General features: G+C 35.5%; 1 protein-coding gene across 50 annotated transcripts in view; it reads right to left on the reverse strand.

Moving 5' to 3' along the window:
• RIMS2 (regulating synaptic membrane exocytosis 2) overlaps positions 1 to 25,222 on the reverse strand; it is a 502,429-nt gene that overhangs the window by 170,238 nt on the left and 306,969 nt on the right. For 48 of the 50 annotated variants that reach the window (XM_054816636.1, XM_054816657.1, XM_054816622.1 and 45 more), the window contains 3 exons: positions 20,100 to 20,168; positions 5,736 to 5,892; positions 1,387 to 1,503 (listed from right to left, as the gene is read on the reverse strand). In XM_054816636.1, coding sequence (XP_054672611.1) covers positions 1,387 to 1,503; positions 5,736 to 5,892; positions 20,100 to 20,168 — 343 coding nt within the window. The remainder of the gene's footprint in view (positions 1 to 1,386; positions 1,504 to 5,735; positions 5,893 to 20,099; positions 20,169 to 25,222) is intronic. The other 2 variants (XM_054816649.1, XM_054816647.1) reach the window with 1 other exon arrangement.

Genomic DNA, 25,222 nt, shown 5'->3' on the forward strand with positions numbered 1-25,222 from the left:
CCTGTGATCTATTATACTTGTAATGAAAGCATTCTGGATGATAAATACTTGGTTGTTTTTCAGTATCTTAATTTTTTTTACCCATTTGACTTTTTTTTGGCCAAATTCAATTACGAATCACCTGAAGAAATAGGTTTTGGGTTTTTTTCCCCCTTTTTTCTTTTGGTGCTCTTTTTTCTAACTTACCTAATTAGGAACAATTAATTTTATTTTTTATTTTCTGAAGAATTTTGTTTTAAATTCCTTACAATCATTGAACATCACATTAATGTTCTTTTTAGACATATTCTGTTCAATATTGCTAGCAAAAAGCCACTGATTTCTTAAATTCTTTGTATTACAGTTAGCAACACCAATGATGTGCTTTGATGTTGCTTGAGGAATAACCTGTAATAATCACATGTAAAAGTATTAACTTCGAATACTAGTCACATAGCACTCAATAAGACTACAAAATATATCTGTATTACTCCTTGCTATATGCAATTATGAAATGAGACAATATCTAGCAATCATGTCTTTCTGATTATAATGTGCAGGTTTTCAATTTGGTGTGTAAGAAGGTAGAAGATTTTCAAAATTAAAGGTAAAAAATGCTTTTTCTTTTGATTCTCTGTCCTGAAGACAATGAGGCGGGAAAAATCTTATCAATAATTTTTTTTAATGTCACAAAGGTACTACCACAATTAATTCAGTAAAATTAACTACATTAGCCAACTATTGCCTGCTGTTCTTTTTTACATAATTAAAATTCACAGAGGTTGCTACAGCTCTGCTCACTCTTTGGGAAGTTCTATCAGGCAAAACATTAGCCATGATAAGATGTGCCTCTAAACATAAAGATCTCAATTTCGTTCTAACAGACATCGCCATAACCTTTTTTTTTTTTTCCTTTTTTTGTTTTCATGAAAACAGCTCATAAAGTTGAGAAAAGACAAACACAGTGCTAGAATATACTTTCTTATGTCTGTGAATTGTACTGTATCCAATGGGAGCATTACATTAATAATGAGCTGAAATTATCTGGGTTTATACCTCTTTATTCAGCAGCAAAAATGACCAAATCTACTGTTAGATTTTTTTTTTTAAATATTCAGCACTTACTTAAAGAATTGATTAATATAGTACATAAAAATAGTTTTATAGAAAAGGACAATTAAGCTATTTGTCTTTTATATTGTACAACTTGATAGTTTTGTCAGCTTTGTGCGCACTGCATATTTTTTAATCTGTATCATGTAACCAGTGGATAAACAAGTAGGGAAATGCTCATCTGTAGGATTAGGTAAGTAATTTTGCTATTTACTTTAGTGAGCTACCACGCTGAAGTAATTCACGTCGATGAGTGTAGGCTACAGCTGTTTCTAATTCCAGTCAGATATTTACCTCTCTCTGTCCGGGGAGTAGTGGTCATCTATTACACGGTGTCTATCCATTCGGTTCAGGGTATTGTAATGCGCAGGAGTAGATCGAGTCCCTCGTGGTCCCTGATCCACATTCCGACTAAGGATAAAAGACATCAGATTCTGAGTTCTGGGTGCGCCTGGACCACATCCTCTCACTGGTTTGTACAGACAATTATTAGCAAACGGGGTGGTAATGAGATGTGTTAGCTGACCTGTCTTTTGTATACATTTATTCTGATATAATTTTAAATCTCACGGCAAAAAAAAAAAAAAAAATTCTCCTACAGGAAAAGGTGCTAAGTTAATGCTAGGGACAGGGTTTTTTTCTTTTGTTTCGATGTTTGTTTGTTCTGGTGATGGGAGGATAACATTTTTTTTTTAATTAAAGAGGTTAATTTTAGATGAAATTTCAGTAGTCTTTCCAGACCAGTACTTTCAAGCAAAAATTCCTTTATAGCTTAAACATACATGCTAAAGAATTTGCCATAAGCTCCTTAATTTGGCTATACTGTTACGGTAGAGTGCAGCCTGCTGAAAACATTGCTGTCTGAATTGAACAACAGATGCTTGTTTTGCACTGGAAAGCTTATTCTGTAATCTCACTAGCATAGAATCTGAAAAAGACAGAACTGTTTAATTAGGCATAAGTGGTACACAGAGTGCAGGCTTCGTTAAAGAGCACCAATCACCTTTACAGTTGTGTACTATCTGAGACCAAAGCTTTGCCCGTCAGTTGCTTTACTCAGTTTAACCATTGATAACTACTGATACACACTAATCACTTTTTCTGCTCTGTGAAACAAGTCCACCAGAATAGGAAGATAGAAAGACAACAGTTAACTGTAATAATTATTGGATAATTAAAACATAATTGTTTTGTATAGATTTGAAAATAACAGTTTGCATGCTTCCCTCCACGCAGATTCAAATTTTAGACCTATAAATTCTTCTGCCTCCTGTCCTTTCCTGCAGTTTTCCCTAATGTGGGCCCCATTATATTGTTTTTCACTTTTATACCATTCAGTTCCTGTGTCTTTCCTTATCACTTTGTTCGTCCTTTTGGTACCTGCCATCTTTATCCTTTGTCATTTGCCAGTCCCTGATTAGTGTTAACCTCTATGTGTATCCTTCACTGCTGCTACCATGCTGTTATTTATTTCTGCATATAAGCGCTGTGAAGATGTTGAACTACACATAATCTTTTGTCTTCAGCTCTACTTCATTGCTCATAAAGCATTTCTCCACTCTGGCTTTCATGGAAACCTAATAAAAACTTTACTCTTGCCATATTAAAAGTCAGTATAATTGTTCTACCTTCCACTCTCTAACTCTTTCCTTCAACAACTTCTCTGCACATGTTTTAACCATGTTATTTATACCAAAATGATGATAGAAAATCCAGTATAGCCTTTACCCTGGCATTGGACTCTTTCATGCATATTTGTACACTAAAACGGACATTGGCAGGGCTCCTCTGCTGTTCTTTGTTAACTTTTTTACTTTTCCCAACAACCAATTCTCATTCCTCCTTTCTGAATTCTAGTTTCTGTCTGACCCTTTTCCTCAGGGTGTCATTTTGTTCAGATTTTTTAAAAAAACCTAAACTTGAGGTTTTTTCTCTCTATAGGATTATCATCTTATTTTACTTATCTCTTCTTTTGACTTTAATATTTAAGCATTCTCGAGCTGTCATTTCTTTGCAAAACTTCCCAAAGATCTGATCTTTGCTGTCTGCCCACACAATCAAAACTCCTAACTAAACTCTGATTATAAGCCTTAGTCCTGAAAACTCACTACCATCCTGTCTGCTCAAATCACTTTCAGTAAGATTGTGTTATTGGCTTATTGTTCTAAATAAACGATTTCTTCTTTAAATTTCTGTATTATATCAGATTCTGACTTCATGCTGCTTTTTAACCTCCTACACTACCGTATTTCTTCTGCTTCAGGGTGTTACTACTATTATTTCAGTTGTTTCACTCTGCTAAGGATACCTTTGTCAGCCAGATTTACTATTTAACGGAAAATTACACACTTTCTCCAATGAAACTTGTTCTATAAGAAAAGTTGCTTTCCCAACATATGTCATCACTCCTTTGGAACTTTCTTGAAGTTGACAGAACATGTACGGAGCAACCAGATAACAGGTAAGCAGGTGAAAAGGTGTAATTGCAGGTGGTGATGGTAGAGAATAATGAGCATCCTACTAAATTTACCACACCATTTTGGCCTAGCCACTTTCTATAGTCACCTTCATCTTGCTTTTTCAAACGCACAGTCTTAGAAAAAGCTAAACATGATGTCGTTCAGTGCCTGCCACAGTCTGATCTACAGAGAGAATAGTAGTCCATCAAATATATTACCTGAAAACATCACAAAAGGAGTAATAATTTATTGTCAGCTACTCTGCAATGTGGCTTTGGTGGAGTTTGTTAATAAGCTCCAGTAGAAGGACTGAGGACTGCAAAATGGCTTCTAAGATATAACAGCAACTTGTGCCTCTCTGGCCCACGAGCTCCTGCCTGCAGAGGCATCAGTCAGTGACCGGGAGATCTCTGGGCCTGCAGCACGCTTCCTGCACTTAGAACACGTCTGTAGCAGCACACGTGTAACAAACTCAACTAAACGTGGGGCAACTGCGATTAACAACGCTTGCAGCTTTGCCAAGTACACCTGCATTTTCATTAGAAATGAAAAAGATGTTTCTGTAACCCAAGGATTATGCTGCTCTTCTACAAACTCTCAAGTTCTGGCAATCTGATTCTCTGGGCTTGACAAGTCCTCAAAGAAATGATTTGGTGTGTGGGCAAGGAAATATTACATAAATAATGCATTTGAATGCGACTTTGTAGGAAACAGCTGAAACATTTCTCTGTAAATTCAAAATTCTATTTAAAAATCTAGCTCTAGGAAAGTCAGGAAGCAAGAAATATTTCCTACATGTAAAGAAATGCAAAATTACAAGGAAATGAAGAGAAGGATTTTCAATGGTTTTAGACAAGTGTTAATTACTAGCTTGGGTAGAAGTTCCGCCCAAAATGCACAGAGCATGCACGCGCGCACACACACACACACACAGAGAGCTTTTGTGCACATTTATGTCTATATCCAAGACAAATACCGCCAGGAGATTTAACACAGGCAATTACTTAGACTGAAATCAGTATAGTAGAAATTAGAACAGGCCCCTCTGTGTCTACTGTTTATGTCTCATTTAAAGTCAGGCTGTATTTACGTATGGGTTTAGATTTCAAGCAGAAACTTACAGTTTCTGCCTGTTAGCTGTCTGTGATGATATGGGATAAATTGGGACCGTAATACCTCACTAATGCAAAAGGATATCATTTCGTCTGTATCTGTTAGAGGAAATGGTAAGTAAACACGGAAGTAAGAGAATATGAAGTCAAGAGAATTTTAAGCTAACAAAAAGAACAAAGGTAACAGAAAGGAAAGCAGAACACAAGAGAATCAGAATGGCTGTAGAAGAAAGGGATACACACATGTACCTGACTGGAAATATCGGATACCAGGTATTCAGTATTAAATGGGAAATGTGAACATTATGTGCAAAGAAAAAAACTTCCTCTTTTATTCCAGCTGAATTACACCAGCTGGAAAACTACCCACACACAGTGACAAAAATGCTGGAAAACAGGTTTTGTTTCCCTTTACAGCTATCCTTCTGCTTCCTTTTAAGAAAACTTATCAATGCAGGAAAATTTTAATACTGGCTTAAACAGTATATTCAGTCAAGTAATAGTCGTTATCCCAAATGGCTAGCTTTTGGAATAAATGTCCTGATCTTTGTTTGACAAGACAAATAGTTATCACAGGCTTTCTAAGATCAGGAATTGACATTTTTCACTACAAAATTGTATGCCTGTCAATTTATTCTTGATGTTTTACAAGTCTGAAAAAATAGTAGATAGAACGCTACTACAAGCAGGAAGTATGGCTCTCCCAGAACCTTAATTCTACGCAGACAAAAGGGTTGAAAACAGCCACTGACAAATGAATGCTAAGAAAATGTCAAACGGTCACATGCTATAAAACATGGCACCTTCTAAATAGCTCTTGAAAATGAAAATCTGGAGAAATATTTTTCTTTCATTAGATTGGAATGTACTGATTTTTGATGAAAAAGAAGACAAAAATAGGTAAATTTTTGCACATCAGTATAAAGTAAGAAGAAACATTATTGGCTTTACATAATTGCATAAGATCCATCTAATCCATTACCATTTTGAAAGTCAGGAGATTCTTTCCAGTATTGTTACAGGATCGATACCACTTAAATTTATATACCTGCATAGTTAAATAACAATTTACCTTTGCGGGGGAGGGACACTGGGAGACCACGATCTAGTCCGTCCTATACTATCTCCACGGTGAGGGGACCCTGATCGAGAGCAATGATTAGATGACATAACTTGTTCTGGCACTGATAGCGTTGAACTTTGAAGATCTCTCCCATTGTGTCGATAATCTAAAAAGAAATGCAAATATTCAATGAATCTGAAATTGCAGTTTTTAATTTCCTACCGTATCTGTAGCAGTTGGAAGCATGATACAAGATGGAATTTGATCAAGAATGTTATCATGTCTTCTTCTTGGTTTTTGTAATAAAAAATACATACATAAAGTTAATTCCTCTTGTTATGCATAATTTAAGCACAGCTATAGTTTCTATAGATATACTTTGGAAGTATACAAATAAATTGCCACGCACCAAACTGGGGATTTATAATAATCAAAATATCCAAATTTACCATTTATTTGTGGTTAATATGATGCATTAATAATAAAACTAATAAAACTGACTTTTTCCTTAGAATAACACACAAAACTTCAAATAGAAATGTCCACAATTAAAAACTAATCCAAAGTTCAGTTTAAAAATTTGGGATAGGGAAATACTATGGGGTTAAATGCAGAGTTTGGGTTCAAGAAAGATTTGTATTTCAGAAACAATTAAAGTAACAATGACTCAATGATAGATTTCACTCACATGTCTGAACTTAAACAACACGATTTCTTCACAAATATACAAGCTAAAGCCACGCAGACACCTGCTTACATCCTGGAACTAATCTTGAATTAGGATAACAGAAGGCATAAATGGTCTAAGCAAAAGCTTTCCCAATTATAATAGCTTAAAATGCTACCACATGGACATTTTACATAGGCTTTTAAGAAAAACCTTTTAAAAAAGCTGGATGTATTAAAGTGATTGTCTGCATCAAATTGAAAAAGATGAATTTACTGTCCCATGGTACAATACCTTCTGTGAAAAAATAGATGCCAGATAAACTGCAGTTTCAAAGAAGTTTTCACAAATTTTGTGAAGATCAAATTAATATACAATGATAAGAAATGGAAGAATTGCAAATCTTAACCTGATGATAATGTTTTGCAGAAATAGGTCTTCAAACAGCTCCTGGTGGCTATGACAACTGATATAACTGACTTTTTGTTCTGAAGACAGTAACCAAGTAACTCTTTAGACAGTTTATTTAGACATCCACCTGGCACCGGAAAAATTCTTTCTCATAAAACTGTAATTCTTTTCCCATGAGAAGCTTCTGAGAGTCCAAAAGTATTTGGACTTCTACTCCAGATTATTCATAGTTTTATTCCTGGAAAATGTTCAGTAAGCACCTAAGCAAAACCTCATTAATTCAGTCCATTTTATGGTTCCAAGAATGTTCGATAGTTCCAACTAAGTATTCCTATTCATTGTATGCCTTTAGGACCAAGGATATGTATGAACCACTCTAATTCATAAATAACTTCTTCCTCCTATGTTTAGGTTTAAGCTGCCTTGTGCGTGTGTATGTGTGGACATAAAGGGAAAAAATAGCACATCATCATTACATTACATTAATAGAATGATGTTGAGGATCAAATACTCCCTCATCACTCAAAGCAATCAAGTCACGTTACGTGTAGTCTCAGGTGAGAGCCAGTAACGAACTACAGGCTTTTATCCAGTGTATGAAGTAGATTTATCAGCATACACACTGATAGAGCGTGTAAGGACCAGTGCAACACAGTTCTGGGTGAAATCGCCAAAGGAGAGACGGGGGAATTTATCTGTGTTTGAAACAGGGTGTTGTTCACTAACCAGTCAAGTACAAAGATACTGGTGTGACAAAGACACTTTCACCTCTGAAGAAAAGAAACAATGCTTACTTTAATTAAGAGGAAAGGCCACAAAGTCTGGTGGGTAAAAGGGAATACAAGCTTAAGCTAGTTACAGGACTCCCCTCCCACGACAAGTTAAAGGAGAAATTTGTTGGGAGAAAGGGAATGAGCTGTGATCAAGGCCAATAAATAAAGGAAAGAGCTGTCTTTTTTTACCAACTCATCATGTAAATATTTTCTCTCTCATTTCTTGTCTAATGTATCTTATAAATATTTTAGACATGTTTTGTCTATGTCAGGTGGTGTAACTGAATGTTTTCATCTGCATTCAATCTTAATCTTGCTTTTCATAAGTGCCACTTTACTGCAAACAGGTATCCCCAAGGCATTCATCAACCAAGGCTATCCCAATCCATAAAGGAGCCATTAACTACACTCTGGAAGACGTTCGCTGGAGTACCAAGCATATAACCGCTCCATGCAGCGGCACAAGACAAGCGGAGAGCTGGCATCAAAGGGTCAGCAGTGTTTCTCAGCAACTGGTGATACATAGGAAAACTATGGCACGTTATCAAGGTAGCCTTAAGCCCCTTGTCTCCGTAGAATGGGTCACAGCAAAAAGAATATAGTATAAAGTCATCTTAAACCAAACACAACCAAATTTATTCTGTGAAGCACAGCTTGAACAGCTTGTTCACTAAAGGGGCAAGAAATTCAGACCCTGATATATAGACAGTTAGTAAAGTATAGAAGATCTCTGAATGGAGTTTTTGCAAGTCAGTCTGGCAATCAATAGACTCTGCAATTCTGCAAATCTAACTAAAAGACAAAGAGCTACAGTAACAGCTGAAAATTCAATAATGTTAAAATAAAAAATGCAACAAAGCAATAACAAATTTCTTAAATAAACAAATCCATGAGATATTTGCTGGGTTTATACACTAAACAAATATTGTCCTCAATACAAAAACAATGCACAGAGAACTCCTTATTGATAAAACCAGCATTCTAGAGAAAGCAGGGAAAGGCCATGTGAGATATTTATTTTAATTTGCCAGGAAGTTGGAAGAACGTGAAACGCACTGCAGAGCACAGATAGGCAGGAAAATGAAGAGGATCATTCTGCAGGTTCTTTGAAGACTCTGGTCAAGATGTTACGAAAAGAAAAATTCTACAGGTAAGAAACAGGCAACCAAGGGAATGCAAGAGACCTGTGAAGAGCTTTGTCGGCCACCATCTGCTACCCCAGAGAGCAAAAGAGCTATAAGCAATTCTGAGAGTTAAGACCACAAGTGAGAGCTCTGCAGACTGCTTCTGGATAGACTAGAAGTTATTTTTTCTATCCTTAAGTGTTATTTTTTTATATTGTACTAATTTTAATTTATGGTATATATCACTAAGGCAAGAAGTTTTGTGTTTCACTGAACTATTTAAAAGACATTGTGTATAGAGTAAGAAACGTACTGAAATAACCAGCAGTTATTATGGTACTGTATCATACCATATACTGAAATAAAACAATACCCCAAACACATATTTTCTACAGAGAAGCCCAACTGAAATTGGAATAATTTAGAAAGGCTTGATTTTTTACTATGACAATAGGTGATTAATTGCAAACAACATTCTTACAATGCAAAACACATCTTTTCTAATTTCACAGTGAACAATTTATCCCAACAATGTTTAATATTTTCATTTAAAAAAAAAAAGAAAAATCTGGAAAATGGCTTGTCAGTTATTTTTTCTGATTATATTAATTGAATGTTATTGTAAATAGCAACAAGAAATAAACAAACTTCTAAAGATAACCTTAAAATGGCAGAAAGGTGTTAATCTTTAAAAGACAAGTTGATATGTTTGGGGAAAATAGGAAGTTATCTCCAGAAAGGTATAATCTGAAAACACATAGGTGAATAGCAAGTTAGCATGAGCTTATATATAATGAAATAAAAATCATGATTTACAGTACAAGTACACATAACAGAATATTTTCTGTTATTATCCTAACAGCACATATCTATAGATACAAAAACTGCAGAGATGGTTCTTAGTATTCTGCACACACAGGGAGCATTTGTAGCATTTGGACATGAAAAACATCATGAAGAGCAGTAATATGAAGAAATGGGAAAGACCTTTTAAAAAAATCTAACATTTAAATCAACAGCTTTATATAATATTTGGTATGTACATTAGACACCAAAGTACAAGGGGAATGAGGGATATCATAAGATGTTCTACCTGAATGAACATAGTGAAGGGCAAAGAATTCAAATAATAAAAGACAAAAACCCCTACTCTGTCTAAAAAATTCCTAAAAGTGAGAAATAGTAAATCAAAATAATTAAATTTATTAAATCTGTATGCATAAACAAATTAATTACTTTGAAACAAAAAGTCTCCTCCAGCTCTAACCTGTTATTGTAGTTGTCCACTTGCACCCTATTGTTGCAATAAATCAAAATATCTAATTAATCTAATCTAATCTAATTAAATTGTCAATTATAATCCTGATAAAAACTGGTTTACATTAAATTGGAAGCAGATATGCAATGCTTTCTGATAACTTAACACCAGTAGTGCTTTCTTGTAACAATTTCAAAAGGCAGAAACTATGAGCACTCCTAATAATTTTGCATCAACAAAACCAGACATGTTAAGCTATGTTCAAAGAAACACATTAATATTACCTATGCTTTGTTGCCAGAAACTAAACTTTGAAAATTATAATTAATTCACTCAAAACAAAACCTACTATGTTTATAAACTTCTCTTTTGCCAACAGGTCACACACTGAAAAGCAGCAGTTTCAGCAGGGCAACCAACTAACATGGGTTAATTCCAAAGTCACCCTTCAGTTTTGCAGAGTTAATGTAGCTCTCTGCCTTATTTCACACTATGTATTTTCACTAGCTAGGAGTGAAAGCAACACAGAATGCTATCTCATACTGGAAATAACCATATCGGACTCTCACAGAAGATACGTTTCTGTGAGCATCTGTAGAACTGAATACTTTTATTCAATACAAAATTCCATTTTATAAGTTGCAATACCAGGAAATATTAACATGTGTTTAATGTGGAGAGAAAGGAGTTCAGGAATAGATCCAGTAAGGTTCTTAGGTTTCTGGAGTGTCGTCATTATCATTCTAACACTTTACAGCCAGAATAAAATCTAAACTGTAAAGGAAAATATTTTCCCTGTATGAAAGCATGAGGAAAACCAGATATTTCAGAAATATTATCCACAAAACCTACACGCTGTTAACACAGCCATGCAGATACAGCTCACAGAAGATGCCATGTTTTGAACTTAGTTGCCAAAACCAAGGATGCAAGGAGGATGCTTCCACTCACTCGGGATCCAAAGCCTGGCGTCTTCTCCTGACATAATATATCTTAGAGGGGTTTTTTAAAGAATTGAAGAGGGATAAGGTGAAAACTGTTTTTTCATTTCCTGGAAATCTAAGGAAACTGCTAGGCTTACGTAGGAGCTAGCTAACGAGTCACTCAGACTATGCAGTTCTGAGAAACACATTTGGAGAAAAAGGTATAATTTTCAGATCCAAAAGGTAAGAGCTTAGCAAGTTTCTTGATGAGTTTTGACTTAAGCAAATCTGCCTAAAGCCAGCTGTGGCACAGCAAATAGTTCGGAGTTACAGTGTCTGTCCTGAAGGCACCTGGTCCCAGAATATCACAGTTTACTAATTCATTGGGTTTTGAGACTTTATTTAAAAATAAGCTTTATTTATTTATAATAGTGAAGAATTTTTTTTAAATATTAGGGCTTTATTAAAAATGTCATTGGTTTATTGTTTTAGTTTTACAAATAAATGCAGATTTTCAAGCTTCAGGGCCAGTGTAATATTTCTTTTACTTTCTGAACCCAGAGATCAGAATTCTACAGTTAAAAGAAAAGTACAGTTAATTATATCTTTCCTTTTTTAGCATGTGACCATTACTGTTCCAGAATGAAACAGTTGTCTATGCTTGAATCACAGAGACAGCACATGTTATGTGCCCAGCCAGTGGGACACACCATGGTGTTATGCCACCTATGCACACATTTTTTTCACCAGATGAAAACAGATGAAAAAGATGGCACATACTAGACTTTACCTTGAGACTTCAACTAATATGGGGTTTCAACCCAAAATTTAGAAAGTATAACAAACCGCCGTAGATCCAGTGGGATATGCTAGGAATATAAAAAGTACCTAAGAAATAGTTTAAGAATGAACTTCCCAAGATAAAGTGTATCTGCTGATACTAAAATAATTGATTCAATCATCTTTCACTTGTTTATTCTTTCATTGAATTCTAATGCCTTTTGTTGCAATTACTATTTATCAAAAAAAATACTTCTGCTTAAAGGAAATTTGTGCCTTTCATTGACACACAAGCTTCAGAGGAAGGACAAGCAATCTGTGCCTACTCTTCAGCCACAAGAGATGCAGAGTGCAATGGGCCAGCTCCTCAGTTACAAACCTTCAGGAAGATGACAGAAACACAAACCTTCCATTGGAGGCTTAACAACAAACCTAGCACCAATCCATACACCACAGAAGTGGCCTACACTGTAATAAATATGTCTAGCAATCAACGCTGGAGTTCTAAACCCCAAACAGACTTTAAAGCAGCTATTGATGATTGACTGACCGTGGGATATGAAGTGGTAACTTTGGTACTCCTGACTTGAGAACTTAACTCTCTCTAGAAGAGAGAGAGTTGAAACATTCATGTCTCTCTCAAGACAGGTGACACTCCAAAAATTATGGTGACATTCTTGATTGAAAAAGGTATGGTTTAACTTCCAATTTAAAAAATATTCCATGTTCTAGAAGTCAGGTTAGAGAAAGAAAGTAAAAATATTTTCTTGTGGAAAGAAATTATAGACAGTAAAAACAGGTCATAAGTGCAACTTGACCAAGGAGCTGCTATTGAGCAAAGCAGATAGTTATTTATAGCAGCAGTAAAAATAGGATAAACACTGGAATCTGCTTGCAGCTATAAATGTTAAGTCATTACCATAGAATCAAAGGCTCTATAACTATGGCAAGCCTCTTAAATCAACATACAGAGCATACAGAACCTGATAATAAGTATAATCAGTGATAAACAACTGAGCTGCAGACACCTAAAAGATGGGCACATGACAAAGATATCTGCAACGCCACCACCACCTTCTTTTCATGGGAGAGTTTCATTAAAAACTATGATACACATCTAATGAGGGATTTTACAAGGCACACCAAATATAGCTTCCTCTGAGCTGAAGTTTTAATTTTATCTGTTTTAAGAGAGAATATTAAAACATTTAACTTAAAGTATTCATCCACGCAGTATAGCTGTACTATGCTGATATTATGCTATGCAGGATGCATGTTCAGTAAATACTAATATTAACAAATTCTCATCAAATTCTGTAGCCTTCAGGCACAAAATTACAGAAAATCCCAAACCTCCAAGTATGAGGTTCGCATCAACAGCACTAAAATAAACTGGAAAAAAACCCAACAGAAAAGTACTAACGAAGCTTTTAATTTAGATGTCTTGCTGCTTGATTGACTTGAGAGAAACTCTTTGTATGAAAATTGTTCTAGAAAAGCAATATTAGAATTGCTGTTCATCACAGGCAAAATAATTGACTTGTTTCAGACACTGATGCTAAGTGGTGTTTTCTCTACTTTAACATCTGTACTTGATTGAAGCATCAAGCTTTCTTTTTATCAGATACTTAATTTTTAAGACTCACTGTAGTTGGGCCTAGAACAAGCACTAATTAAAAACAATTATATAATCAAATTGCCAGAAGTGCTTAACATACCAAGATTTCACACATGGGCACTTTGGAGACCGTTCAGTTCTCTTATACAAACGTGCTCAGCTTCGGTGGTGGTTTGAACATCTAAATGCAGAATTTGGATGTCCTCTGAAAAAGTACTGACAGTAACTGATCAAATAAACTGACTATCTGAATACTTATAAACTGGAGATACATTATGGGTGGGTTTGGAGATTTTTTTGCATTAAAATATTATTCTACAAATACGGAAAGAATCAATATATAGTGAAAGGATCCAGAAAACATTACAGTAGGAACACCTGGTTACTTATTGCATAGTAACTCAGTTCCTCAAGATTGGCTTCTAGCACTACAGCACGAATGGTATGTATGGGCCCATTACACTTGAGACAATTCTTTTGATCATTAATGCCTATGAAAAGCATTCCCACACAGTAATAAACCAGAGCTTGCTGAATTTTCAGTGCTGTCCCTACACTTAGTATGACATACAAAACTTGAGAACAACACAGCTAATATACAGATAATGTTTCTTCTTAGTTAAGTACTCATCCATGTATATTTTCTGCTGTCCAGCAAGCCCCCAAATTAGCCTCCTCTTGACACTGTCCTTTGGAACAGTTTTGTTCATGGACCATTTTCTTCTTAGAACTGCTCGTCACCACATTTGTAACTCATCCCAACCAGGCATTCCCTTATGTGAGAACTATCTGTCAAGAGAGTCTCTGATAGGAGTGCAACCTCCTTGCAGCTTCCCGTTATCTATCAGATGTCTCTGTCACTCTATAAATATTAGGACTGTGGCAGAACATGAACTAACATGCTGAGTTCATATTTGCTTAACTTTACTTGAAGAAGAGAATGCTACTGATAATTACTTTTAGTCTGCAAATAAAACTTAGATTTAATTACGTCTTTACTTTCAAAGTGGAGTGATACAGCTTATATTTAAAAATATAAAACTAGTTTTTTAAAAATTGTATTAATTGAAAGACTTTTGATGTTTGAAGAGAAAGATGTTTTGTCAGCTGATGAAATGATGAAATGAAACTAAAGAGTTCTGGGGGTTTTTTAAATAGTAAAATTATTACTAAACTTTACCTTTGATACATTAAAAATGAAACTAAAAAAACAAGGAAAAGCTTGAAGAAAAATCCCTCTGTTAAGAACTGTAGGCATAAAGTTGTAAATAATATACACCTCACTTGTTTACAAGCAAGAAAAATGGTTAAAGACCCCTTAACCTAAGGGCTCAGCATAAGGACTATTTTAACATTGCTTGAATTTCACTTCCAATTTTGGGGGAATTTTCGAGACACATAGACACTAAGCTATTTTTTACTCAAGGAAGAACCCACAAAGAATAGATTTTAGAGTGGGGGAATGGGTATCAGCATATAATAAATGAAAAAAGCTGGTCAGTATCTGTGTGTGTAGTTACTGGGCTTTTGGGGCACTACAGGATCCCATTTAGGGCTAGCTGGCCACCTACAATGAAATCCTTGATTTTAGTAAAAGTAGAAGATACCCACTTTATGTACTAATGCTGTAAGATGTCTTTCAATAGGCAGCTGATCTCAAGCTGTAACAAAAGCATTTGTGCGTTCTGTATCTGCTTTGAGCAGCAATCATCAACAGAATCCAGGTATAAAAATTCAGATCACATTATAAGCAAGTAGAGAGAGGGCCTTTTATTTCCTCTGCGGGGAAGGCTGCAATGTGACAGTGAAGGAATTCTTTTGAACAAAGGACTCCTCAGGTGTTTTCAGAAATGAAGCAAAAATGAATAATGCTTTTGCTTTTCATTTTTCTTTAAGATCAGAATCATTTTTGTAAGTTCAATACGAATTTCTTTACCAGTTGTTACTATTTTTCCCAATCTACTTAGCTTTAACCATCCTCTGAATAAATATTGTATTTGTATTATTATTTGCTCCTGAAACGTCTTGCTATCTTTTGCATAATGAGAAAAAACTTATCACTATAAATGTTTTTCTTCTCAAGGCTGGAGACTGCATTCTTTTACTTGGAAAAACTCTTCTCTGTAGAGACTTGCAAGGCAGTTTATGCAGAATTCACCGCCTTACATTCTTCCAGAATTCATCTGCTGAAACATAGCTCAGATTACAAGTGTCTCATAAAATGATGCAGTGCAGATGAGATATTGGTGTAGAACTGAATTTCAGGCATTAATATCTCACTCATTATTTAAGTTTTACAACAATGATAGGTGAGACTTTTTATGATTAAATGGTCTTGACAATACATGTCTCTTTCTGTCCATAAAGCCAGACTCAGTAGGTTACTTGTACTTCGTATGTTACAGCAGGTTCAACATGCGCTATGAGGAAGTACCTGGGAAGATAACTATTTAGAAATTACCGTCATATTCATTGAACTTCATTACCTGTAATTCCCATTCAACTTTGGTCAATATAAAGAAAAAAAACCCAAACCACTCTGCTTTTCATTGAATTGTATTTAGTATTATGACAATTTAAATGGTGTTTTGTAAAGTGCTCTCAAAATTTTCTAAAATCAATTTAAAAATACTGTACTGCTTTTATCAATAAGCACATAAGAGCATTCTAAGGGGCACGTGAAGATGCTGATGTGCACCTACACAGAATTGTTGATGACAGACAACTTTAAGAGGGCCAAAGTTTATTGTTCAGGACAACAAAATGAATGCTTTAACTGGTTTGAAGGCTACGTACAAGCAATCTAAAAGACAAAACCAGAACTGCTAGTGCCTCTCCTTTTGCTGTCCTCTGCTAAGATTAAAGGCAGCAGAGATGAGATATAACAGAGATTCTGTTCTAGTGGTTTTGATCCCAAGATGAAATGAATGTATATTGTATATGGAGAGCTCTTTTAAAATCCTGCCAAAAATCACTTTTGCATACTTGTTTAAATACATAATATACTATAACCCCTTCTGACAGCAGCTGGCATAGAATAAACATATGGCCAGAAAAAAAACCACATTAAAGTTTTTCAGTTGGTTTATCGTTATTTTCTTAAAAGCCTTTCCTGTTGACAGAAAGAATACTCTCTTTAATAAGATTGAAGTTTAAAGTTTGTCTAAGCATGAGAAGATGCAAGCCACCAGAAGTGATAGCTCTTATGAATAATGTTTCCAAGAGATGTTTGAACTTTTTGTAAAAATTAAAGAATAGTATGGGAAATAGATATAAATGAAGCATTTCATCATCAGGAAATCAAATTAGTGGATCCAAAGTACCACAGCAGTGACAAACAGCAACTGCTGACATTAAAAATAAATGATGATGCAAGGAACTGTAGCTTATAAAGTTCCCTCTGTTTCAGCAAATACAGTCTAACACAATCTTGCTTACAGATGTACATTAAGAAAGGTCTTTTGTTGGATTTCTACCTATCACCAGCTTATCCAAAGACAAAGTCAATTGACCTTATGGGACCAATACCAGAGAAGCTATATAAAATAGTGTTTTGGAGAAAAAGAAAATCTCAGCTGTGATCAGGAATATGACGAAGCCAGACAGAATATATCTTCCAATGAACTATAAATAAATACATAATGAGATCAAGAAAGGTCCATGCATGTCATAGAATCATAGAATGATAGAATGATAGAATGGTTTAGGTCAGAAGGGACCTTTAAAGTCATCTAGTCCACTGTTTTGAATAAAAATAAATTGCAGAGGAACCGAAAGAGAATTCTTGCTCTTCTTAAAGGTTTCTCGAGTTTAGTTCACAGGTCCAATACTTTGAATAAGCATTATTTTCATGGAAAGGATCAATGAGAGTTCGCGACAGATGTTAGCAAACATACTCGATGTGATACAGTACTTATATGGCAGAAGGAAAATGAGCAAAGTGAAGTGTCACGTTAAATAAAACCTGAAAATACAAAATGAAAGAACTGGGGTAAGTAAGAAAGAAAGAAAACAGAGAGAGACAAATGGCTAAAGTATTACACTTCATGCAAAGAAGGCATATATTTAAACCAAGATTGTGATGAGTCTGCAAATGAAGAGAAGAAACTTAAACAAGAGAAGGATGTGGATGATAAGACAAGGATAAGTCAAAAGGCTTGCAAACATAGTGACAGCAGCACAAAAAAGAAAGGCAATAAATAAATATTTCAAAACCAAAAGAACATCAAACTTTCCAACCCACACAGCCAGTATGAATTAAAATGCAACTAAGGTGTGGAATTGTCAGCAGAAATCCAAAAGGTAAAAGATCCTAAAGGAACTAAAGGTACATCAAAAACTCAGGTAAGAGAAGTAGACTCATTCACTGAACAGTAAAAACCATAATTTTATAAGTTGTCAAAAGAGGAGTTAAACAATCTATGTCCTGTAAAAAGGCTAGCTAACAAAGGGCAGGTTTTAATGACCTTTTAATGACATTATCACAGTCTTTACATGTGATAATGGAAAACAGACAAAGAAAATCTGTTCTTTAAGCAGGATTTTCAGAAGAGAATTGATAATACTGCTAGGAAAAACAGACTTTAATAGCACTGGAGGATGTATGGTCATTCAATATACTGCGTTAGAAAATCAGATGTCATAGGTGTCCGAAAAGAAGAAATCTATCATCTTTATTTAAAAGTCAGCCTTCACAAAAAACATGGGAAAAAATTAAAGGGCTTAGTATGTTTCAAATATTGTATGAAGTAAACAAAAAATGTACTGACAAAATTGTAAATTCAGGTGTTTCACAAGAATCCCACTGATGTTCAAGAACCTGGTAAAACTTCTGCAAAACTCAGTACCTTTTTCCAGTACAATAGAAAGACCATACCGGGCACTCCAGACATATATCCATCAACCCCCCTTTTTTCCTCCCTTTATTATTAAACTCCAAAGTTAGGTACATTTCTAATTTAACTGACCAAGAGGGATATGAAAGTCCTTCCCTTTGGGAGGACAGGCAATCTGAAAGCCTTAGTGACTACTAAGCATACGTGGAAAGCTGACCAACCTAAGACTGAAAGTACAGTAAGTAGGAACAAGGGACTCGTGAGGATCACTGCCTCTCTGCTTCCAATACTTCACACCGCTCTGGCCACCTGTCCTTCCTCTCTTCTGACTGTAATAAAACAAACAGGGGAGTGGGAATATAAAAATGCCAAAAGTTTTCCTAAATATCTTTCTAATTAAGGTAATAATCTGCAAACGGAGCCTGTTACTGTTTGAGGATAAACTATTTAAGGAGAAAATTTAGTGCCCTTGCATCTGCAGTGTTCATTCAGTCTCTGGTAAAATTGCTGGAACCTTAGTGTAGAACAAAACTTTTGAGCAGAGGTTAACAAAAACCAAAAATCTGAATGTTTATGCAGAAAAGATAAAAAAAATATTCCTTTGCAATAGAATAAGTTTTACTGTGGAATACCTGCAAAGTTCGTGTTGTTCCAACATGAACAAGGACAACTTGTGCTTAAAAATGTCTTTCTAGATATGCTAGTAAGAGATCTACAGTGAACCACAGCCAATAAATTTGCTAACAATATGACTTGCCATGTTTGTACTGCAAAGTCTGTATAATATCATGTTAGTTTAAAAAAAAGGGCTGCTTCATAAACTTTACATGCTGGTTAATAAAAAATCCGTTATCCCATTTTCCCAAGAGACTTATGGCAAGGGAATAGCAACATAGCAGGGTCAAAAATTAAGTGGAGTCTAAGAGATAATCATGAAATATCTGGAAATACAGGGATGACTACATAGACAACACAGAAATGCATCCAAACTCAGACTGGTAACAGTTTTTAAACTCAAGTAATTAGGTAGCTCACTAAATATTTGGATTTATCAATTCTTGGCTGCACCCCATCTTGCAATATCCAGGATTGCCTATTTTACCTCCTTTTTTTTGTATTCCTCTGACTCCTGTTTCCTATATACCCTTCCTTAGCCTGCCAGCAGCATGTAGTACACCCGGTGTAAAAGCTGCGCGTACGCTGGCGGGTGGCTGCGTGGCAGGAGCACGTTTTGACCCAGCAGCTGAGCAGTGTCTTGCAGCTGCTGCACAGACCAGGCAGTACGTACTGTTCCACCTTTGGGAGTAAGGTACACAAACCACTAGATAGGTACACTTTAGCTAGACCTGAGCCAAGGGAACCAGAAACCATCTAACATAGCCTACGCTGAGCGTGGCAAAAACCTCAGTAGAGCAGTAGGGAAACAGAGTACGCACTGAGCTCTGCAGGCAACTCTGTGGTGGTACCAGTAGCCATCAGTACTGGTTTAACGGTGTCATGGCTGCACCCTAAATACATTCTCTGTTGTAGTCAGCAAATGCATCTAATTCTCTGATTTTATTGTTTTCAGCTATGATTACAGTATTATCTTTTCTCTTAGAAGAGATGTTCATGTTTCAGACCTTTGGCAGTGCTATGATTCCACCATGAAGTGTTAAAGGATATATCAAAACCAAATGTCTGTCAAAAAAAAAATCAAATAAACACTGCAAATAAACTTCAGATTTAATAAAAAACCACTTTTGTGCTATTTTTATAATTTTATAAAAGCAACAAAGAAATTTGCACGTTGATTTTTTTCCCTCTGTTGGTAACTTTTGTAGTTAAATATGCATTACCCATAATACTTATTTTGTGTGTTGGAAAAACACACACTTAAGTTCCACTTATTTTTCACCAGAAAAGCATTGTAAAATTCATAGTAATAAATATAAATAAGAAAGATGTCTACCAAACCTAGAAGAGTAAATTTAGACAGTAATACCTGAAACAACACCAATTCCATCATCACAGTCATAATCAGAGACTTCACTGTCGCTGATTCTTTTGGACCCTGCCAAAAAAAAAAAAAAAAAAAAAATCAGAAATGTATCATTTATTTTCCCGTAAGTTAAAACTCTCCTCAGCCAACAACAACAAATAAATGTAAGGATTTCATACTAGACAATGAAACATTAATATAAGCAATAACAGAAATTATTGATGTTATATTACTGCAAATGTATTAGTGTACCAACTATTTTCGTCTAATTGTTTAATGTAACATATAAAGAAATGCTGAAATACAGCTCCACAGCATTGCTTTTATGAAATATTTTCATCTACTTCATATCTATATGTATTCATTCCATACAGAAACTGGCACCACACTGTTCATCATCTAAGTTTTAATATACAAGGCACTGTATGTGGGGTATCCTCCCCAAAGTCTTTGAACACCAGAAAACTAAATGATAGCAATAATATTAAATGAATGTCATATTTTCTTTAGAGTATTAGTAAGCATTATCAGGAGAACAGGCAGTTTCACACATATAGTGTGTCCTGAAAAACAAAATTTCTCTGTGATACTTTAGAGGAAGCAAGCTATTAAATGCTCTATAAGAGCACACCTGTCAAAATAGCTACAGCTTAGTTGGCAAAACCAGATTCCACATCCACAATTAGAGCCAAAATGTAGGACAAATATATGTGTCAGTTTTGTGTTTAGCTTAATTTTACTTTTGTCTTCTGTGGCATCTTTTAAACAGCATTTGATTGCTGCCATCAGGATTAAGCATCAGCATGTGAATGATAATTATTCAGGTATTTGTTTTAAATGTGAAAATCCCTGTTCTTCAGCAAGATGGTGTGGCTGTTCTAATTCCCTGGCCATCTAAAAATAGGTAACTAGTAGGTAGAAGATTTAATCTAATTGTCAGCAAATCTTCAATCATTCGCAAGATTTTTTTATTCCTACCACAGGATGATTTATTCTGAAAAACACACACAAACAAATACCAGTAAAAACTGGGAGTAAACCTAAAGCAGCCCAGGACAAAGCAGGATTAATGTTCTATCTGCTTGCTTGGTACAGAAGGATCCCACACTCCTTTCCCAACAGAAAGCTGGGAGAACAAGCTGTAAGAGGATTTTGACAAAAATATATAGAAAGTTATAAATGTAAAGACATTTTAGAAATTATTTGAATCATAAGAACTGCTGTTGTTTGTCAGAGAAACAGGGGAGAGTGGAAAGTCCTTCTTTAATGGACAGAGTGTGCTTACAAGATCTGTATGGAAAAAGTCTTCTCTGTTGCCCCCTTCCAGCTTTCAGCAGACAAGGGTCCTGGCAACTGAGACTTCTCCAAAGTCATCCTGTTTACCACAAGTCATTAATCAACCCATTCTCCACAAATTCATATAATTTCTTTTTTAGTCAGAGTGTTCTCTTGGCCTCCGGAATATGCTGTGTCTGTAAGTTCTGCAGTTGAATTCCACATTGTGTGAAACAGACTTCCCTTTGGTTTATTTCTATTGCACTATTTCAGACAACGCTCTCCAAGCTTTTGTAGTCTGAGAAACATGAATCAACATTCTGTATTCTCCCGCAGTCATCTCTTTTTTTGAGTTGAAATATCATTCTTTAGTTCCTTCGCACACGCAAACCATTCCATATATCTGATTGTTCCTGCTGTATTTGTTTGTATGTTTTCTAGTTCTTCTGTGCCTTTTATGAGAAGTCAGAAGTGATTGCAGCAATCAAGATGTGGCTGTATTTCTCTGTTAAAAATTATTCAACTAGAAAATGGTTTAAGTCTGATATGTGTTAATTCATAGAAAACATACTCTAGCCTGCCATTACATTATGCCATTCCAGTAGAGCAATGTTAATTATTGTTATTTAATTTCAGCAAAGGTTGGGGGGTTTTGCTCACCAATAGGAAATTAAAATTAGTACAAGGAAAGCCATGCTTTGGTTTCCTGTGCCCTGCAATTCTTAGATGGTAGAATTGTTAGTTCAATTTATTATAAAAGGTTAGAAATAGCCATGCTACAATGGGGAGGGCAAAAGGTGTCTTTAAATTCAAGAAATACCAAGAAGTAAAATCTTTCTCTGAAACAAGAAATAGCAAGCAAGTGATCACAATTAGCACTCCAAGAAACCTAGAAGATGAGGGCAGGAGTGAGGGAAAAGTTTTCAGCCTCCTAATGGACTTTCTGAGAATCAGTACTTCTAAAAGCAATTAAGTCTGACAAGGACAATATTCAATCTGATTATTTTCTTAATTATAGTATCACAGAGGCCCAATGAAAATCTCTTTCTTCTCAAAGAGCATCCATTCCGCCTGTGGTGCTGTTCCTGCTGCCATTTTCAGCAGGGCCTTCTACTGCTGTGGTGATATACATGCCAGTGAGCAAGAAGGATTAGTCTCCATTCCCCTTCACCACTAATCCAAAACCAGGCCATCAAATAAGAAGGACAATATTTGTGACCAAACGCTAAGCAAGAGAGCCTCATTAGTTTGGCTGGGATCTAAAAGGCCGAAGCTCCCAAAGGGAGTGCAGAGCAGTGCAATTTTGGTAACCCTGGTACTGATCTGGCAGCGGGAGTGGGGCTGCTGTGCAGAGATGCCAATAACATCACTCTGGTGCTGTCAGAGAGAGAGGATTGCGGGATGGGAAGATGAGGGCAACTGAACAGTCTATTGGTGCTCACCACGTGGGTTCTTGGAAAGGTTTGTATCATGAAAGATGTAAGAGAGCTGACTCAACTATGATTTGAATGAATGTCATTTACTCATGATCTAATTCATCCTTCTGAATGAATCTAATTAATTACAACCGAGATTGCTTTCTGTTTATTTTTATATTTACAGCTAAGTACATCTGCTTTAACATATTTTTAGAATATTATATTCTGTATTCTGGAGAAATTATTTGCATCTCTGAGGATGAAAATAGCCAGCTGTTGTCACAGTGGACTCTAGACTTCCCAGTTGCATAGCTAAAATTATATGTTGTACTAGTCACAGGATATATGTGGCAGAAAAGAAAGACTGAGAAGCTTCAATGGACCACACGTATAAAAGAGAGCGGTCTCTCTCTCTGTCCCTTCAAACCATGTCCACCTCTTCCAGAATCTCCTAATAACTCAACTCCAAATCACCTTCTAGGATCTAGAGCCTCTTTTCTGTTTTTATATACAGACCTCTGTCTTCACTCCCACCCAAGCTGCAGGGAAGAGACACGGCATGGAGAAAGTGAACGGGCCAGGATTGACACCTGCCCTAAGGATGGGAGTAGAGAAAGAGTAGAGTCAAGGGAAGATTCAGATTTCAGGGTTTTCTCCAATTGCATTTGCTACTGCAAAGAGGAGAGTCTCTTTTAATAGCTGACATCACTTAAATACGAAAACTTTTTCTCTTTGACTAGATACGAAGCTCATTCAGATCAGATCATCTATTCTATCTCCTCAAGCAGAGGCTGCCTTAAGCCATCTCTAACTACTGACAGACTTAGACCAACTGAAATATAATCATGTTTAAGTAATATTTCACATTTACTTACAAATGTAAATTTAAATGCTGGTTAAGAAGTCAGAAGAAATTTAAACCAGGATTAATTACTTGGTTTTATCTTTGGAAATCAATGTTTTCAGGAAGGACAGCGGAAGTAAAGCATGTCAATTAAATAAGTAATATCAAGAAGTACGGCCTGGAATATGTAACTTCTGCAAAGGAATCAGATTATATTTATTTTAAATGTCTTCCATGAACTTCAGAAATGGAACAAACTAGAAAGTGCACAGGTCAAAATCCTTTATTGAACTAAGCATTCAAAATACCAGTATAATTGCTGGCAGCTTAGTTTAATATTTCTTATAATTTTTGCAAAAGTAATTTCATGTGCTATATATTATTTTTAGATAGTAATTTTCTTTTTAACCTATTGGCAATGTAAATTTGAAGATAAAGGCTTCAGTCCCACCTTAGTCACATCTTTTCAAAATACCACTTCATTATCTAAGTAATTTTAACCACTGACCATAAACCAGAGAAAAAACAGTTCATAGTTTATCTGAGGAATGTGACAATGAAGCCTCTCACAAATGATTCCAAATGAATATTGCTAATGAAACTGTTATTTAGTATTTTAATGAGTATCTTAAAGTGTTTGACAAATATGTTATTAAATATGGGACTTATTTAAAGAGTAAGAAGATTAAATCCATTCTAACATAAATTCAAAATTTAGTAAAAATTTTAAGCATGTAACACCCAGGACATCGGGTGCATCAAATAAATGCATTGGTGCCAATGGTTTGCATATAATTAACTTTTTCTTTGATGGATTTTAAAGGAATGGCATTAATTAAGTCTCACTGCTATTGCACTGGAAAATAGCTTATTAATGAAACATTCTTAGGGACATTATTACCATTTTGTCTGATAACGGGGTGGTAACAGATGGTAGATATGGACTTTGGAATGCCTTCCACCAGGATTAATGGTTATTACAGTTATAGACTGAAGGCAAAAAGGCTCCATGCTGTATGCTTAGCTAACGTAAGCCACACAAAAAAATGCCTTCATTCAGCATAACCTCTGCCCCAGTGAAATCAAAAGATATATCCTTATTCACTTTAGCAGGTTTTGGTTCAATAGCCTGAAAGTATTGTTGTCCCAAAACTTGGGGTTCATTTACCTGGTGTGCAATATGCCAATATACACACAGAGTAGAGGTATTTTATTGCATATATGCGCAGATATGGGTGTCTGTCCCAAGACAGCACACCAAAGCTCCAAATCAGTGATTATTTATACATAAAAATTAACATACTCATCTTTCTAATACATATGCATTTGGGTTAGATTTCTTCGTCTAGCATGCAAACTAGAATGCATGCTCAGTTCTTTTCTCCACCTTTATCTTTTGAGTAGGTAGTATAATTGGGGTAGGTAGTCCATGGGTCACTGGTCGCAATTCCCCCTGCCAGAATTACCTTTCCCCTAGTTTCCCGTCACTTTTGGCAAGTCCAAATAGTTCTTTGTGATTTACTGACTGAACTAGTAATATATCAGTCAAGCTTCAGCTTTTAACAATCACAACCTACTTATCAGACACA

The sequence above is a fragment of the Grus americana genome, chromosome 2 (assembly GCF_028858705.1).
Source record: "Grus americana isolate bGruAme1 chromosome 2, bGruAme1.mat, whole genome shotgun sequence".
In the NCBI taxonomy this organism is placed as follows: domain Eukaryota; kingdom Metazoa; phylum Chordata; class Aves; order Gruiformes; family Gruidae; genus Grus; species Grus americana.